This window comes from Limanda limanda, chromosome 20, assembly GCF_963576545.1.
Source record: "Limanda limanda chromosome 20, fLimLim1.1, whole genome shotgun sequence".
NCBI classification, from domain to species: domain Eukaryota; kingdom Metazoa; phylum Chordata; class Actinopteri; order Pleuronectiformes; family Pleuronectidae; genus Limanda; species Limanda limanda.
The window spans coordinates 15,484,142-15,501,368 of record NC_083655.1 but is presented as its reverse complement, the minus strand read 5'-3'; the positions used below and the strand labels follow the sequence as shown (position 1 = coordinate 15,501,368).

Sequence of the window (17,227 nt, the reverse complement as noted above, 5' to 3'; positions counted from 1 at the left end):
TCTGCCAAGTACAATATGTTTGTTTGTTGGCATATCATGCAAAAAACTTGATGGATTATCACAAAACTTGGTGGAAGGATGCAGTATGGGTCAGGGAAGTACCCATACGATTTTGGTTCAGATCCACATCAGCGGTGTGGATCCAGAATTCATTTTTTCACTTTCTTTAACATTGTGAGACAGGGTGTTTTTTACACATTTTATTGATTTGCCAAAGATTAATTCATGGATCTTGATGAAAAATCTATATTAGAGAGACAAATATCTATGTGTGTGTGCACTTTGCAGTAGACCCAATAATTGGCGGAGTTATACACTCTACCATTATTCTGGTTACTTTGAGGACTGAATTATGGTCAAAAGCTTGTTGCATGTTAGAACCATACAGTATATCTGTGCTTTGATGGTAACAGTCTGACGTCACTGATATGGTGGAGGCCAGAGACAGTATTGTTGACTCAGTTATTACTTATATTTTTCAGCTTCAGTTTATGTCCCACACAGCTATACCTAAGCATTAAATGAATTAGTACAGCCTCTGTGTAACTTATTCTAGTAAACTCTCAACTAACTCAGTAAACTACATCCTTTGAGGCCACTTTAACATGTGTCCTTCCATCCCTCAGTATTAGAAGACGTAATCATTTATTTCCCCCTCACAGTTCACAATTCACTCTTACAAACACTAGTTAAATTAAAGAAATTACCCATAGTTCATAGGAATGTGAATACATGGATATGTATTTCACATTCTGCTGCGGGCCTCTCCACGCAGCAGAATATCTTTTGTACACCATGCATCAACTATTAACCAAAAAAAAAAGAATGATCAACACGTAAGTAACGTTTCATCACCGCAAATGACCAGATATTCATTTCACCAGCCAAGACCATTTTAATGAAATGTATAGTATTTTTTTTATTTTAATGAAAATGTACAGATATTCTATGGTTTAGTTTTATAAAAAATACAAATGTTCTTCTTCCACAGAGACTTACATAACAGTAATATTTTACAGGCCCATCTTTAAAAGACTGCATACAACATCTTATAATCAGCTAACTTTACATGGTAGCAAATGCTTTTGAGGTTTAAATACTTTTAAATAAGCTTTAAATAGACAAAAATGCAAAACAGATCTGCAACGAAAACACATCTATACTACAGGAAATCACTGAAGATAAAATGTGAACATGCAAAAGCCATCAAGAGTCTTTGGCTGACAGACCCCACACAGCAAATAAGGCATACCAGTCCGAGCAGCAGCAATGAAGAAGTGTGTTTTCCAGAAAGGTATCTAGTCATTGGTGTCCATGCTCAATTCAGTCAAGAATCCAGAGCCACAAATTAGAAAAGTTCAAGTTACGGGGATATCATAGTCCAGTTTGACAAAAGAAAACGTGGTTATTTGGGGAAACATGGAGATCCTTGTATCACGTACGGTGGTGTTTTGGCTATAAAGCAATGTCTATGAGTCATCGTCAGTTTTTATGACATGAAAGAGGGTGACATTAAATATAACTTGGTGTCCATTATTCCAGGCGTACAATGCTCTCTCTCTGGGGTTGTAGTCAAGCATGGAGATATGAAAGTACTGGTTGTGGAAGGGAATGTCTATGTACTCGTACGATGAAGTCTTGGTAGAGTAAGCGTAGTAAACCTTCGCTCCTGACAGGTGGGAGTTGGTGATATACAGTGTCCCACAGATCATGAATGACTCACCCGCGTTCCTTTTGGAGTACTCCGTGTTCCAAGTCTTCAGGACATGCAGGGTGTCAGGGTCGATCTGAGAGACAACAACATTTCCTGCGTTCTGATTGGTCGCGTACACGACCCACATTCCCAATTCGTCCGCCATGACATCAATGTCGGAGTACCCGCCCCACGTGTAAGGGTACATGTTGTGGAAGCCGGCAAACTCCAGAGCTCGCTGGGCCAGCACGCTGCCCGTCTCAAAGCTGTACTTGACAATAATGTTGCTCTGGTACTTGTTGTAGTAAAGCGATCCGTTGTACACAATGTGATTGGTTCCCTCCCATTTAAATGGAAGACTGTAGGTTCGAGAAACGATGCCGGCTACAAAGTCTTCCATTGTCTTAAACTCGCGCACGATCTTGCTGTTGGCGAAACTGTCCATGTACCAAATCTGCAGCAGAGAGAATAAAAAGAACGAAGCTCAGATGTGATACTTGTCAAAACTAATCTTACAGTCACCAAAAATGATCAAACAGGACAATGACTCTTTACAAAAAGCCATCAAATGATAACGGTCCTATCTTCAGCTATTGTGATATTCTTCCTCCTCTGTAAACACAGCGTAGACATTGTGCACAGCACACAGCCTCTGCTTTTTAATAACTCACCCTGTTGTTTCTGGTCGATGCTAGAGGATCAGTCATCCATGCCCCAAACCGGGTTCCAGATGTCTTCATTGTTACAGGTCCAGTGATTTTCATTAATTTCCCACATGCTGTTGATAAAGAAATGCAGCGATAAGATGTGCTGTGCTGGTTTTTGTCTCTAACTAGATTTCTCAAGCCAATTTCATGCATGTGCCACCAGAGAGTCTGTCCTCTGTGCATACTAACATAGTTCTGGCAGCAAGCCGCTTGATTCAACTTGAAGCAAAACTAGTGCCATTGCTTCTTGTGGCATAACTCAGCTTTGCTATATGTAAATCCCTTAAGCCTTGACTCAGGCCTTGTCAACTCGGCTGTGGATATTTTTTTAACGAATGTTTTCACCTGTTTTCAAAACAAAGATGCCAAAATATCTCAATATGACAACTGACACTCAAACAAGCATAAATAAAGTTTACGTAAACAATGGAACAAATAACAGAGAGGAACAATGTGAGGATGCTCAAAGAGCTTATATTCTCGTGTGAACCGGTTTGTATCCATCATTAGGGCCCGAGCACCGAATGGTGAGAGGCCCTATTGAAATTGTAAGGATTATTCTTATTATTATTCTAACCCAAATGAATTGGCTTTTTGAGGGCTTTAACATGCTGAACTTCTTACCAAACTTTGCAGATAATTAGAGAGTGGTGAAAATTTACGTATTCTGGAGAATTTGGAAATGGGCGTGGCAAAATGGCTCAACAGCGCCCCCTGGAACCCAGCCCCTAGGTTTCCACATAACCGATTTTCACCAAAATCGGGCAAGAGGTGTATCGTGACTAATCATGAAAAAAAGTCACAAAGGGCATTATGAAAAACGCAACAGGAAGCCCGCCATTTTGGATTTAGTGGCCATTTTGGCCATTTTTGCGATTTTTGCTTTGTCGTACTTGTCCAAGGGCTTTCATCAAATCAACTTCAAATTCAGATGAGTGTCATCACAACAAGATGGAGAAAAAAACTGACTTCAAAAATCAACTTTTCGCCACACCGTGTGACCTTGGCGTGGCGTCAAAGTTTGATTAAACGCCATCAAAACACGAGGTTCTGTATCTCAGACAAACACGGTCCAATCGGGTCCAAACTACACACATAAGACAAGAGACCCGGCTTGATGACATCTGCACTGAAATCATGACTTAAAATCACAGCGCCCCCTGGTGGCAACAGGAAATGTCTTGTTTTTTGCATGTCTTACACTTGGATTTATTCCTCCTCATCCACTGACCTCAACCATGTCAAACTCTTTCAAATGAGTCTCAAGACATTGATAATGAAGATGTAAGATTACTGTGACTTTTCGTCAAACACAGTATTAATGGCGTGGCATCAAAGTTCATCAGCTCGCCGTGAAACACGAAATTGCTGTAACTTCCGTGTTCATGGTTCCATCTCACTCAAACTACATGTGTGTGTTTACATCCCCCCCCTGAAGATATTCATATGGTTTTAATAAATGGGCGTGGCAAAAAAACTGACTAGCGCCCCCTAAAGGGCAGCCCCGGCACTACGATTGGCCGACATGTACAAAAATTTAGTATGGCATGTGTCTTTTCATAACAAACAAATAAGTCTCTTGGATCAATATGTTAGACCAAACAGGAAGCCCGCCATTTTGGATTCAGTGGCCATTTTGACCATATTCCACATTTTTACTTTGACACACTTGTCCCAGGGCTTTTATCAGTTCAACTTTAAATTTAGATGAGTGTCATCACAACAAGATGGAGATAAAAACTGACTTAGGGATTGTTTTTTCGTCACACCGTGTGACCGTGGCGTTGCGTCAAAGTTCATCAACTCGCCGTGAAACACGAAATGTTGTTACTTCAGTGTTCATGGTTCTATCTCACTCAAACTACATGTGTGTATCAACAGCTCTTTTTGAAAATGTGCAATTTGGAAATCTCAGTTTAAGTGAATTTCATTTGCTTGTGGAGGAGAAGCACAAATGCAGAGCAAGCGTTTGCTTTTCAATTGTCAACATTAGTAAGGACAGGGTCTTAGAAATGGAACAAGCTCCAAGTGTGTACTGACCAAAGTCTTGATTGATGAGTCACCTGAATTATACAAAATACACCAGACTGTCCATCTTTAGTGTTCTTAAAGTTTAGAAATCTTTTCTAGGGTTTTTGCTTCACCTGGTCTTTGCTGTTTGATCATATTCAGCCTCTATTCCCCTCTGTGGGAAACTCACATGATGAATAACCTAATGACAGCTCCTCTGATTAAAAAATGTTTAAAGCTACAAACAGCTTCCTTTTAGGTGATGAGGTAAAGCCTGTCACTTTCAGCAGCTTTCTTTTCCTTAAGATTCAGGCACGGAGCCCTGTTTGAACAGCGAAAGGTTGTCAATGCACCAAATGCAGTCCATGAGAACAGAGGCTTTTCTTCACCTGCTCAAGGTGAACTAAGGTGAAAAAATACTTCTATTAAACATTTATTTTGCAGTGCGATGTTAAGGCAATATAACAAAGAAAAGCATTAGGATTTGAAGGAGCATCTGGATGGTGCCTCAGAATTCACAAAGACGTTTTGGTGCGCACATGCTTCAAACTACGAGAAAGGAACTGTCAAGCTCTACAATTCAATACTTTTTATTTACATTTCCCCTATGGTTATTTTTTTTATATTAATAGCTGCCTGTGTTGTTCACTATACTCACTTAGTTTGCCCATGCAGCTGCGGAGCCTGCTGTCCAATCGCAGGACTCGCTGATAGAGCTCGTCATAGTCATAGGCCCCTAGCTCCTCCTGGATGGCTGTCAGCACGGCCGACAGGTTCCTGATCTCCTCCTTGAAGTGGGTGATGAGCGCAGCATCCATCTTGTACTGCTCAAGCACGGGGATCAAAGGCTTCAGCTCGTCCATCTTGTCCTTAAGCTCCTGCCAAGCGGCGATGACAGCGGCAGAGATGGAAAACAGAGAGAGGTGAAAGAAAGCAGAGAGGTGTGTTGGTACACTGTCATACAATGGTACACTGTTGATGCAATATTCAGATTTGTTGGTGGCCTTGGCTTTGATTGCTCCTGCCATGCTTATGTGTCTCCCTGCTCAGTTATTTTTGTCAGTTCATTGTCAATCATTTTTCCACACCAGTATGGGGCACAAATTGTGGCACATGCTGAAAGTTTAAAGCAGTGTTAGGGCTAAACTGCAGCAAAACACCGCAGGGCAATCAAGACACTTTGGTGTCACTTGTGGGGAGAAGTCATGCAATCCATCATATGCAGTCTATGATTTAATCCTTCATCATCGACTCAAGCAACTATAAAATGGTATTTATTGAATTTAACTTCAGAGTTGTTCTCCAACGTTATTAATTGAACTTTTGCCCATGGTGCATTTACGTATGTATTTTTCATTTCTCAACAATACTCAATAAGAAAATAAATAATAAGTATATATATACCAAATACCATTCAGGTTCTGCTGCTGAAATAAGTAGAAACTGAATAGAAAAGGTCCACTGAGCATTTGAGTAAAGCAGGCTATGATAAACCATGGCTGTACAATACCTGAAAGTTCCTTGCTATGATGGATTTCCTGTCGTCCTCAATCTGTCTGAACTTGGTCCTCAGGCTCTTCATCTGGTTCTCCATCTTCATGACATATTGGAAATCCCTCTGAGTCCGCAGGTTCAGCACCTCAATGGACTGAGACATATTCTGCACCTAGAATGAAACAAGCCATGATAAAAAAAAATTGCCACACAAATTGGATGTTTAATAGTTAAGTCTGCTGGTGAGTAGATGATGAAGGAACTTTGATGGCTTCTTCCTGGTGAACCTGTTTGTGTGTGTATGTGCTTGAATCTGATGTAGGCTATTGTTGAAAAAGAATAAACATGACAAAGCCTTGCAGCAGTGTACCTATGGTATGTTCATGTTAAAACAACTGTTACTAGAGTGAATTTGACACCTGAAAAGAACAATGAAGCTTTATTTTTTTGTTATTCCCATATTTAAAAGGAGAGTGTGTGCTTATAAGTGCTGCGAAATCCACTTTACCTTCTCCAATAGCTGGCGTAGCTGTCTGCTCTTGGCATCTCTGGAGCACAGGCTCTGTTCTGGTGCCACCACTGTGCAGATACAGCGCCCGTCAGCATCTTGGGCAGAGCTGTACACCTGCCAGCCCTCCTTTGGGCCGATAGTCTGCAAGTACAATCAAACACACTACAAGGTTGGACCTATGAATGACTTTATTTGCCATTGATTTCATATTTATGTGAGGCTGATGCTGTTTTAAGTAATTTTAAGCATAGCAGCACAGACACGCTCGTTTAAGTTCATCCTTTGAATCCATCAGTGGTTTGCAGATACACACACTGCATTAAATTATCATCATTTCAAGATTTATATTATATATTATGTCTGATGATTAAAAGATAAACACAGAGTATCTAAACACACTAATTAGTCTTATCCTCAGATGGATACTTTAGCTACTGCATTACCCTTATTACAAACATTTAGGCACCTGGATTTCTGGCAAGTTCTGTCTCAAAGCACAGAGGGAATACACTTGACAACAAGTTGCAGGGAAAACTTGCTGTAACATACAGACAGAATACTTTTTTTGGAAAACATTACGAGGAGTCAAGCCAAGCTTAGCTCTGGATTGTGGGCATAATTCATAAAGAAGTGGCTGCCTCCATTCTGAAACACCTGGAGGCCGCCTGCCCCTCTGCTTGAATTGCAACAGCCAGCTATTGCATGTCTCATTGAAAATAGCCCTCTCACTACCTCGAGAGGCCGAGGTTATTTTTGATCTCAGGATTGGCTCATTCACCATGAACAACTATCTTGTCATCTTCAGACATAAAACACCTAAAGGCTCCAGATACTACCTGACTTTTGTTAAATATAGGTATGAAACACTGCATGGCCTTGTTGTTAATGCTTAAACTGGATCAGGTTACTACAATAAGCTGGACATTCAAATATTTGCGGTTTTAGAGCAGACACACACACACACACATATACAAATGGGAATACACATATATGGAAATACATATATGGACAATCAAAGAAGGATACATCATACAGACTTTCATATTTATATGCTAAGCGTCTTTATGCAGCCTGTACACACTACAGCGTGATACAATGAATCCAAAGCTTTCCATAGTTAGATAGTTACACTGAGGGCGGGTGGATTATTTTTGCATGGATTAGAGTACCTCTCATATATACTGTCCTTTTTTAAATTATATATTTTAACATAACTATACCAAATTTAATTTCACAACAGTCTTAAAAGGCTGAATTCGAAGATTTGTTCTGAAACATTTGTTTAGGTTTCACACTATTCACTACAGGTGCAAAGCAAGAAGGTTTCTGGTTCAAATTCTGGCTAGGGTCTCTCTGTGTGGAGTTTACATGTTCTCCCCGTGTTTGCATCGGTTATGACCGGGTACTCAGGCTTCCTCCACAGTCGAATGCAGATTAGGGTTTGGTTAATTGGAGATTCTAAATTGAACATAGGTGTGAATGGCTCTTTATCTCTGTTTGTTGGTCCTGTGATACACTGACAACCTGTCAGGTGAAACCCTCCTCTCGCCAAACACCAGCTGGGATTGGCCCCAGCTCCCCCCTTGAGAACTTTGGTTCTCTTTAAACGATATTCAGGTTCTGTCCAGTCAGAATCAAAGTTCTCCCTTACCACAGACTTAGCTTCAAAACAAGTCTTGTGAGTGTTTTAGAACTTTGGAAACTAAAGAAGTGAACTTTGAGTAACTTCAAGTGACTTCAAGTGCTTTTGCTCAATTATTCATAGGACATGTGGCCAAGCACTTTTCCCAGCAACAGAGAGATTTGACTGACACTTCAATCAAGCAAGAAGAGACAAACAAGCTTGGGGACGCTTTGTATTCATATAAATATTTATGTACTTTGCCACTGCAGCACTCTGCTGGTAAACCTTGTCATCTACTGTAATAATCCGAGTGGCGTATCAGAAGGATAGTAGGTCAATGTAAAGGAGGGAGGAGTTAATGAACAGACAGATGAGTTGAAGAGGTTGCGATGTGGATATAGTAAACAGAAGCTGATAAAACAAGAAACAAGAGGAGAGGACAAAGACAAGAGAGGATGTGACTGAAAGGGAGACGGAGCTATGAGCGTCGGCATGCAGGCAGATATATCACTGCAGAGAAGTACAGAGACAGCATATATAACCATAATCAGCATGTACTAGAGAAAAAGCATTAGCAGTAAAGTCCATCTCAGTTATATTAATATACTTTTTTATATTTAAATTACTTTAATTATTCTGCACTTCTGTAAAGGCCTCTCTTTAAGTGCAATTTTAATGTCTTCTGGAAGTATTTTTATGCAATTCAAGGCCATTGTAAAGCACTTTGAATTGCTTTGTGTCTGAATATTGCTTTATAAATAAAATGTCCTTGCCTTATTAATGCACAAACGAACAGACATAAAAGAGCATAACAAGTTCTATACAAGCACTGGCAGCCATGCTCTGATCTGATTAATGTAAAGACTGGTTCATACCTTTTCCTGTTTTAGCCTTGTATGTAATCTGCTGTAGTGTTTAACTGATCTCGTACAGAGTATTTTGTTTGTAAATCTGTTGTTTGTTGATGAGGAGAGAACTTCTTTTTCAATTTATTCTATCTATGTTAGATAGAAGAATCGGGCTCCAAGGCTACAATGGTTTCACAGAGCTGCGCGCCAACGTCTGGTCATTAATCATCCCCACAAAACAGCATCTAGCAGCTCAAAGCTCTCCCCAGCCACCCAGCAGGGTTCTGCTCTCTGCACACGCATCACACATACACACACGCTTGAATGGTTACATACAGTACGCACAAACACACAAACACAAACCAGTTGCCAAGATGCTCATTCTTGATCTCCCAGTCTGTTTGCCAAGGTTTGACTCATGGCTTTTTTAGGGCTGATATACAACACTCATCAATATTTCGTTGGAGTGAAGGTGCCAACAATTTTTTTTTTGAGCCACTGCTCAATATGTTTACAGTCAAAACCAGAAAGGAGCAGCAAAACATTTCAGCACAAATGGGACCCTGTGGTGCTGAGGCTGCGTTTTTTTTCACGCTTCACATGAAGGAAACAAAATAACTGCCAGATCAGCACTGAGATGTGTTACTACAGCTGATAGTAGATGGTAGTAGAAATATCCCTTTGCTTTACAGTCACTCCATTGATAAATGTTCTACAACCACAATCAAACTCCTTGTTGAAGCATATAATATTATATATATATATATATATATATATATATATATATATATATATATATATATATATATATATATATATATATATATATATATATATATATATATATATATATATATATATATATATATATTCTTGTTTTTTAATTATAGTGGTTGATAATCGTCAGAAGAAGGCAGTTGTGAAAGATGTTGTCAATCCCAAGCGACAGCAACGTCAATAAGAAGGGACATGAGAAGCTTGAAAAATACCAAGGACTGATAGAGGAGCTAGAGAAAAAGGAGAAAGTAGTGTCGGTGGTAATCGGAGCGCTTGGGGCTATAACCCCCAAACTGAGCAGGTTCCAGAAACATCTGAGATCCTTATCCAGAAGAGCTCAGTCCTAAGAACAGCTACTGCACAGAACCCTCAGGCTCTCAGGCAGGGCCGGGTCAAGACAGGCATGTATGAGGGGGCAGCCACAAATCTTGAGGGGGCATTGTGCTTTATTATATTATTATTATTATAAATTGGGATTTAGTTTGAGGGGGCACAACATTTATTTGAGGGGGCCAGGCCCCCTCTTGCCCCTGCCTAGACCCGGCCCTGCTCTCAGGTCTCTATAGAAGAGCCAAGCTTGAGGGAGGAAACACAGGACCACCCACATGTGGCCAGTGGGGAACCTATATAATATATCTTTATAAATTTGCACCCCCAGCTCTTACTTCTGTTGCTTTTTAGTAAGAAGGACTCAGATGGCTGCACAACAAAGCAAAGAATTGTTAAAAAGTTTAGTGCAGTTTAAAAAGTGAGCCCTGCAATATCAAAACTCACCTCCTGGGGAGTTTTACAAAGTTTCTTCTACAAGAAAGTAAACAAAAGGGCCTTTTACCCTCCTGTAATAAACTGAGACGGATACATAGGCTCTATCTTATATTGTAAATGAAACATGTTCTACTCTTTTCTCTTTCCATCTCCAGTAGGGTTTCTCAAATGTTCCAGCCACCACCCGACCCCTGAATAAATGATGTCAGAGGCGTGTGACCCCCATTATCTCTGGAGGTGGTTGACACACACAGAAAATATTGACTTGAGGTAGTTTATAAAAAACATCCATATTGCAGTGTTTCTTGTCTCTCTGCTACTGACACACACCCTCTGCCCCCTCCCTCTCATTCATGTCCAATCTGTCCATGGATGCAAGCAGAAGTTAAAGCGGGCCACAACAATCTAGAGCAGCATCCTGCCACCTTCCAATACTAAGAAAATAGCTCTGAGTGTCTGAGCAGAGAGCAGCGCGAGACAGATGAGCACACACACACTTACTGAGGTAGGAGAGAAGCCCTTCACTGCAGGTCGTCACACATGCTGATTGCCCTTTTAGGTCCATTGTTGCAGAAGAAGCAACAACTGCATGTCCAGTAACACATAAAATACTTTGATTCATGAGGTTATCATAAAGAGCAGATTAGAGAGAAGTTTAGAAAAATTTAAAATCACAGAGAAAAATTAATGCTTCTAGTTCAGACATGGGCAAAGTACGGCCCGCGGGCCGTATACGGCCCGTTGGGCTTTTTAATCCGGCCCGCCGAACTTGTCCAAATGAAAAAAAAAAAAAAAAAAAAATTAAATTTAAAAAAATATTTTTTTTTTTTTTTTTTTTTTGGAAACTAACAATTTTGTAGCACTTAAATAGCACGTACTTATAGAACTTTGTAGTTTTGCTTTATTTTTGAAGAAATTGTACTTTCTTGATCCTTGTTGTTCTGGGTTTGAACCCTCGGGGTTGAATGCACTTATTGTAAGTTGCTTTGGATAAAAGCGTCAGCTAAATTAAATTTGCCAGGGAGTGTGGTGTATAGGGCTTGAAAAGGCACATGATCTCCCTTCACTTTTTCCCTTTGCCCTGTGAGCCCTTCTGTAAAATGAGAGGATCAAGGAAACAAAAAGTGGACAATGAGTGCCAAGTGTTTAACACAGAGTCGACAACAAAATACTTTTTCACTGAAGTCCAATCGAAGGCTGCATGCCTGATACGACGAGAAACTGTTGCAGTTTTCAGGGAGTACAACATCAGCCGTCACTTTGCTACGAAGTCAGTCAACGCAAGAACGGGTGGCTGCAGCTTAGAGGTTGGCGACGTTACAGACTCAGCAACATTTTTTTTTACAGACAAACTGCGATTAAAGAGTCATCTACCAAGGCATGTTTTTTGGGGGGCATTCGAAATAGCAAAGGCTAGCAAGCCTTTTTCTGAAGGCGGGTTTTGGTTAAATGGCCTTGCAAATAAGTGCTTTGCTACTTGGTAAAGGCAAAATCCTTTCATGTAATGATTTTTCCATGTCATTTATATTAGTTCACAAAAACACTCCATCCATCTGTTCCTGGCCCGGCCCCTCTGTCAAATTTTGGAACCCATTGTGGCCCGCGAGTCAAAAAGTTTGCCCACCCCTGTTCTAGTTCTATCTAGGCTCGGTGCACTTCAGCCTCTTGTGAGAGAATGGAGTGATAAATAAGCACTGACCAAAGCTGTTATGTTTTTCATGTTCCCAATATCGAACACAGTGATCTACAATCGGCCATTAATTGAAGATACTATTATATAATCTAGAAACTCCACAATGACATAACTCACAGACTTAGAACAGTCCAGAGGGTCACCAATAATGTATGATTGGGACTTTGTTTCATTTATTGCAGCACAAGGTCAGTGTGAGGAGCGGACCAGAGCGGCCTTTGAAACTGGTAGGAGGCAGATTCAGAAACAGTTTCCAGGTAACAAAAGTGGTTTTAGGGGACATGTGCAAAATAAAAATATGAACAAACAAAATAACAATAAAAAAGGAACCCAAATCCCAACGTTGGTGTGAGAAGTGGCGTCCGCACGTTTCAGGCCCCGTTTTGTGCATACGCAACGGTTATAAATGAGACCCCTGGTCTGGCTGCTATATATAAGCTTGTGTCATTCAGCCACTCTCCCTCTCCCCCTGGCTTCTACTCAATTGGTGTCTATTGTAATTTGATTTAAATGTTTTATATCTTTAAATAAACTTATTTTTGGTTTAAACATGTGTGTGTCCTTCCCTACTTTGTCCAAATGGGTTGTGGCAATTGGGGCCTTGTCTGGGATCAAATCAGTTATTTTGGTGAGATGAAATTTTACATTACAACAATTGTTGTGATTGGATGTCATTTAAATGTCCTTTTCATTTCTTGAAATAAACTAAATTTTTATTTAAAATCATGTGTGGCCTTCCCTACTTTGTCCAGCCTTGAGCCGGGTTGTGACACATACCTTAGTAACATTTACAGTAATGTACATTATGACTGGGTCAATGAGAAACAAACAGATGATAGGAAGTCATTGAGGTATTAACACAATCTGACCTGAAATGCTAATTTTTCTTATCTTGTCTCCAGGCAAGGTTTGTTTGGTGTCATCCATCTGCAGAACTTGTCGTCAAGGACAGTTGAAGAGGATGGAGGGGTTGTTGGTTGGGGGTGTATTAGAAGGCATACATTTGGTTCCAGTTAAAAAAGCAGGTTTGGTTTTTTCTTTCATTTTTGTTTCCAGTTTTAGATAATTCAGTAAGATTCATTCTGAGGATCTTCTCTGTAGCTTTTACTGAACTTGAATAGCATGTCTGTGAAATCCGAGCACTTATGACTCGATAGAGGATTTTTCTTCTCTCAAACTCGTTGGTGTCTGGCACAGGAAATGATTCTATTAAGTGCTAATAGGATCTGTTTTATGCACTGCCAGGATTCACCATTCTCCTCCCTGCTGTGTGTAGCTTTGGTCTTTTGATCTAATTTATTTTGCCAGCCTCATAATGTCTGATTCCATTAGCTACACTGCAGCATTATGAGTCTGGCAGTATAAGCAACTCCCTGGAGGGAAACCACAGGTGAGATGCTGGAGTTTAGGAAATAAATAAATAAAAATAAAAAAGCGGTAGAAATCAATATTTGATAAATAAGGCCTAGATGAATAGCATGAAAGACAGTCAACACCCTCAACAACATCATCTGGAGCTGCAGCAAGAAAGCCACAAATGAGCCTCTACCGACCTACCACGTGTTCTTGTCCAGAATCTTTTTACCGTCCACACCGAAAGACAGACTTTATAGTTTCAGCTGCACTTGTTACATCACTGCAGTTCTTTCACACAGGATAATTTATCTTTCTTTATTTAGTCTGTGTACCTTTCCCTCGGAATCTGTTGGATGTCACACCTTCTTTCACTACCTGTCCATTACATTATACAGCACCAGAACTGGCAATAACGTCTATTTCACTATGCTGCTTCTGTTGTTTAGAATCTGCTCTGTTTGTTTACATTGAACAATTTTAGAAATCTTAAGAAATCTGTTAAGAATTAGTAGTGTATCTGTGTCTATCTGCTCTTTATCCTGGATCTGCAGGTCAAAATTGAATTTTGCCATGTTATAATATGAAAAAAAGTCCTTTTAGAAGGCAAATCCAAGTGCTACCATGCTATCTATCCAGTAATCTATCAACCTGTCAAAACAAAAAGCCACCAGGGTATTGGAGGCAAGTGAAGTGGAATGCGCATGTCAGTACTGTAACTGATGATCATACGGCTTAAATGAGTTAACATTTTAGCTGTAATGGCAGAGGAAGATGAACTCGCATGTGCAGCCAGCTCTGCAACAAGACTGATGCAGACGTCTAGGACAACAATGACAAATGGTAACACCCCTTAACTCAGCAGTAGCAATCCGGGCAGCACTAATCCTGAGACCCAGAAGAATTCTGAGGCTAGAGAGGGGGGAGGTAGAAAAAGAGAGGGCCATCTTTTCTCTCAGATGTGACTGTGATGAAAGAATTGCCGGGAGATTAATTTCCAAGAGGCGTGCCACCTTCCTGCCTTTTTTGACCCTTGCGAAGAAAAGATTGAATAGATAATCGCGCAGGACCTCAGCACATTCTGCCCCAGACTGTCTCTGAATGAGCTCCGGCATAATCTTGTTCACACCCTTGTGCTTATTCTCTGGGGTGTCTACTCTGATGGGCCTCGAGACTACACATCAGTCACAGGTATCATGGAGGATGATAATGAAACAGTCATCGAACATTATCGTTGGAGTAAAGCCAGTGGACAGCTCCACGGGCCAAACTGAGTGGATGGACATTGTGACGCCTCGGCTTTAACACTAGGCCCTGTGTTTAATATGTGTGCATTCTCCTGTTCTCCCCATGCAACACGTAGGAGGAGCAGGCTGTGGTTGATGAGGGGCGGGGCTCCAGGTGATGGCCACCAGGTGATTGTCATCAGTATTTAAGCAGTGTCCTGGAACCTCCAAGCGCTCTCTGTTCCAGCTCTGGCCTGACGCCGTAAGGCTGCATGCACCCTGTTGTGAGACTGTTGTTTGTACCCGTTTTGTTAAATAAACCTGAGTTATTGTTAACGTTAATCGACGGTGTCAGTCTTCCCTTTTGTCATGGCTACTGGGAGCTAGGTAGTCGTGACATGTGGGGGCTCATCCAATTTTTTTTTTGAATCTGGAAATTGTGAATGAAGTTATAGTAGTAGGCGTGGCCTGCTGTTTCCTCGCCTGGTTGTGTGGGGGGACCTGCACTGTCTAAATGGTAGCGTTGACCGGTATTGGTGAGTGTTCAATTCTTTTGTTCACTGATCCCCGGTTCTTGGGCTCCGTCAGAAGCTAGGTCAGTTTAGTCGGGGGGTAAATGTTTAGGGGGAATGCTCCGTGATTTGTTTGCCCTATTGTGTTAACCGCGTTTGCACCGTGCTGATTTGTTTGTTTGGATATTTTTTGATCGAGTTTGGTTGTGAGAGTGCGCTGTTGGTCGTGAACAGTGGTCACCACATGTGTATTCATTTGCTCATGAATTGTTAAGTGCTGGGTTGCACTGGTTATGAGCGCAGTGGGGAACTTTTTGAGTGCTCCTTCTGAGAGCTTGTTGCAGACACTTACAGTAAAGGAGTTAATAAATGTCGCTGATTATTATTTTATTGAGATTACGCTGCCTAGATCTGCAAGGAAAGACCGGTTGGTAGATTTCATTCGCGAGGGCTTAAAAACACAACGGGTGTTGCCTTTTTTTTGTACTCCAGTTATGGATCCAGATCAGAAATCAGAGGCTGAGGCATCTGCTATGTCTCACAGTATGTTAACTTTTGAACAGCAAAAAGCGATTTTGCAAATGGAGCAAAGGAGATTCGACGCTGCGGAAAGGGAAAAGGAACGTGTATTGGAGCAGGAAAAAATACAGTTCGACGCTGCGGAAAGGGAAAAGGAACGTGAATTGGAGCAGGAAAAGATACAGTTAGAGCACACTCGGCTAAACCTGATGGCAGAGGGGAGATACGGCAATTCCAATCAGCCATCAGGCTTATCAAATATGGTAAAGTTTCTCCCGAAGTTCAACGAACGGGACCCAGATGTTTTCTTTTCCTTATTTGAAAGTGTCGCTAGTGATCTTAAGTGGACTAGTGAGGACAAGGTTTTATTGCTACAGACTGCTTTGCATGGGCATGCCCAAGAAGCTTTTGTCGCTCTGTCTGCTGTGGAGCGTAAAGATTACAGAACTGTGAAAGAAGCCGTGTTGAAGGCATATCAGCTAGTACCAGAGGCTTACCGACAACGTTTTCGGAATCATCAAAAGTCTAATAAACAAACTTATGCTGAGGTGGGCAGGGACCTGTCCAATTTGTTTCATCGGTGGCTTGCAGCTGAGGATGTTGAGGATTTTGAGTCATTGTGCAATTTAATGATTGTGGAGCAGTTCAAGAATATCTTGCATGAGAGGGTGGCTATTTATGTAAGCGAACATAAGGTGAAAGCGGTCTCTGAGGCTAGTTCCCTCGCTGATGGATACTCCTTAACACACAAGACTAATTTCCGTGAATTTTAACCGCGCAAAGATTATTATCAGCGGGAGCAGCGCTCTGATCTGGTTAACACTGTCCCACGGTTTAATGCTGGTCCTTCCGTGAGATATAACGCTGCTGCGGTGGGTAAAGGGAATGATGGCAAGCTTGACAATATGTGTCATAAATGCCATAAGCCAGGTCACTGGAGACGCCAATGTCCTGAGTGGAACCGTAATAGGCCTAGAGAAGGCATGGTCAGCACCAAAGACGTAGGGTGCGTGTCTGCTGTTCGTTTTGAATGTGTGAGGAACGCACAAAACGTAGATGGTATTAATGCCTTCCCTTCCAAGTGTTCTATTTCAGGGGAAAACGAAAATTTGAATGTTGTGCCTACAACTATTCCTGACGCTGATTACACTCCGTTCGTTAGTGATGGCTATGTGTCCTTGGTTGGTGACTCTTGTAGAGTGCCAGTCAGGATATTACGCGACACTGGCGCCTCTAAGAGTTTTATTCGTCAGTCTGTTCTCCCTTTTTCCTCGACATCAGACACTGACAGTGTGGTCTTGATTCGAGGAATTGCGTTACATTCGTTTCCCGTGCCGCTGCATAGGATTGAACTGAATTCTGGCTTTATTAACAGCGAAGTGATTATTGCTCTTCGTCCATCGCTGCCTGTGGATGGCATTGATCTGATTTTGGGCAATAATCTGGGACATGATTGTGTTTTTCCCTGTCAGTCTCCGCCACCACCTGTGGTCAG

At 41.2% G+C, this 17,227-nt stretch overlaps 1 protein-coding gene across 3 annotated transcripts in view; it reads right to left on the bottom strand.

The window, feature by feature from the left end:
- Positions 1–1,469: 1,469 nt before the first annotated feature.
- The window catches only part of olfm3a (olfactomedin 3a), a 28,309-nt gene continuing 12,551 nt past the window's right edge, over positions 1,470–17,227 (bottom strand). Inside the window, exons 1-6 of one of the 3 annotated variants that reach the window (XM_061094070.1) lie at positions 8,893–8,914; positions 6,413–6,549; positions 5,921–6,076; positions 5,069–5,288; positions 2,365–2,471; positions 1,470–2,147 (exon numbers count right to left, since the gene is read on the bottom strand). In XM_061094070.1, the coding sequence (XP_060950053.1) occupies positions 1,470–2,147; positions 2,365–2,471; positions 5,069–5,288; positions 5,921–6,067 (1,152 nt within the window). In that variant the 5' untranslated portion in view covers positions 6,068–6,076; positions 6,413–6,549; positions 8,893–8,914. Of the gene's footprint in view, positions 2,148–2,364; positions 2,472–5,068; positions 5,289–5,920; positions 6,077–6,385; positions 6,557–8,892; positions 8,915–17,227 lie in introns of those variants that run through there. The other 2 variants (XM_061094069.1, XM_061094071.1) reach the window with 2 other exon arrangements.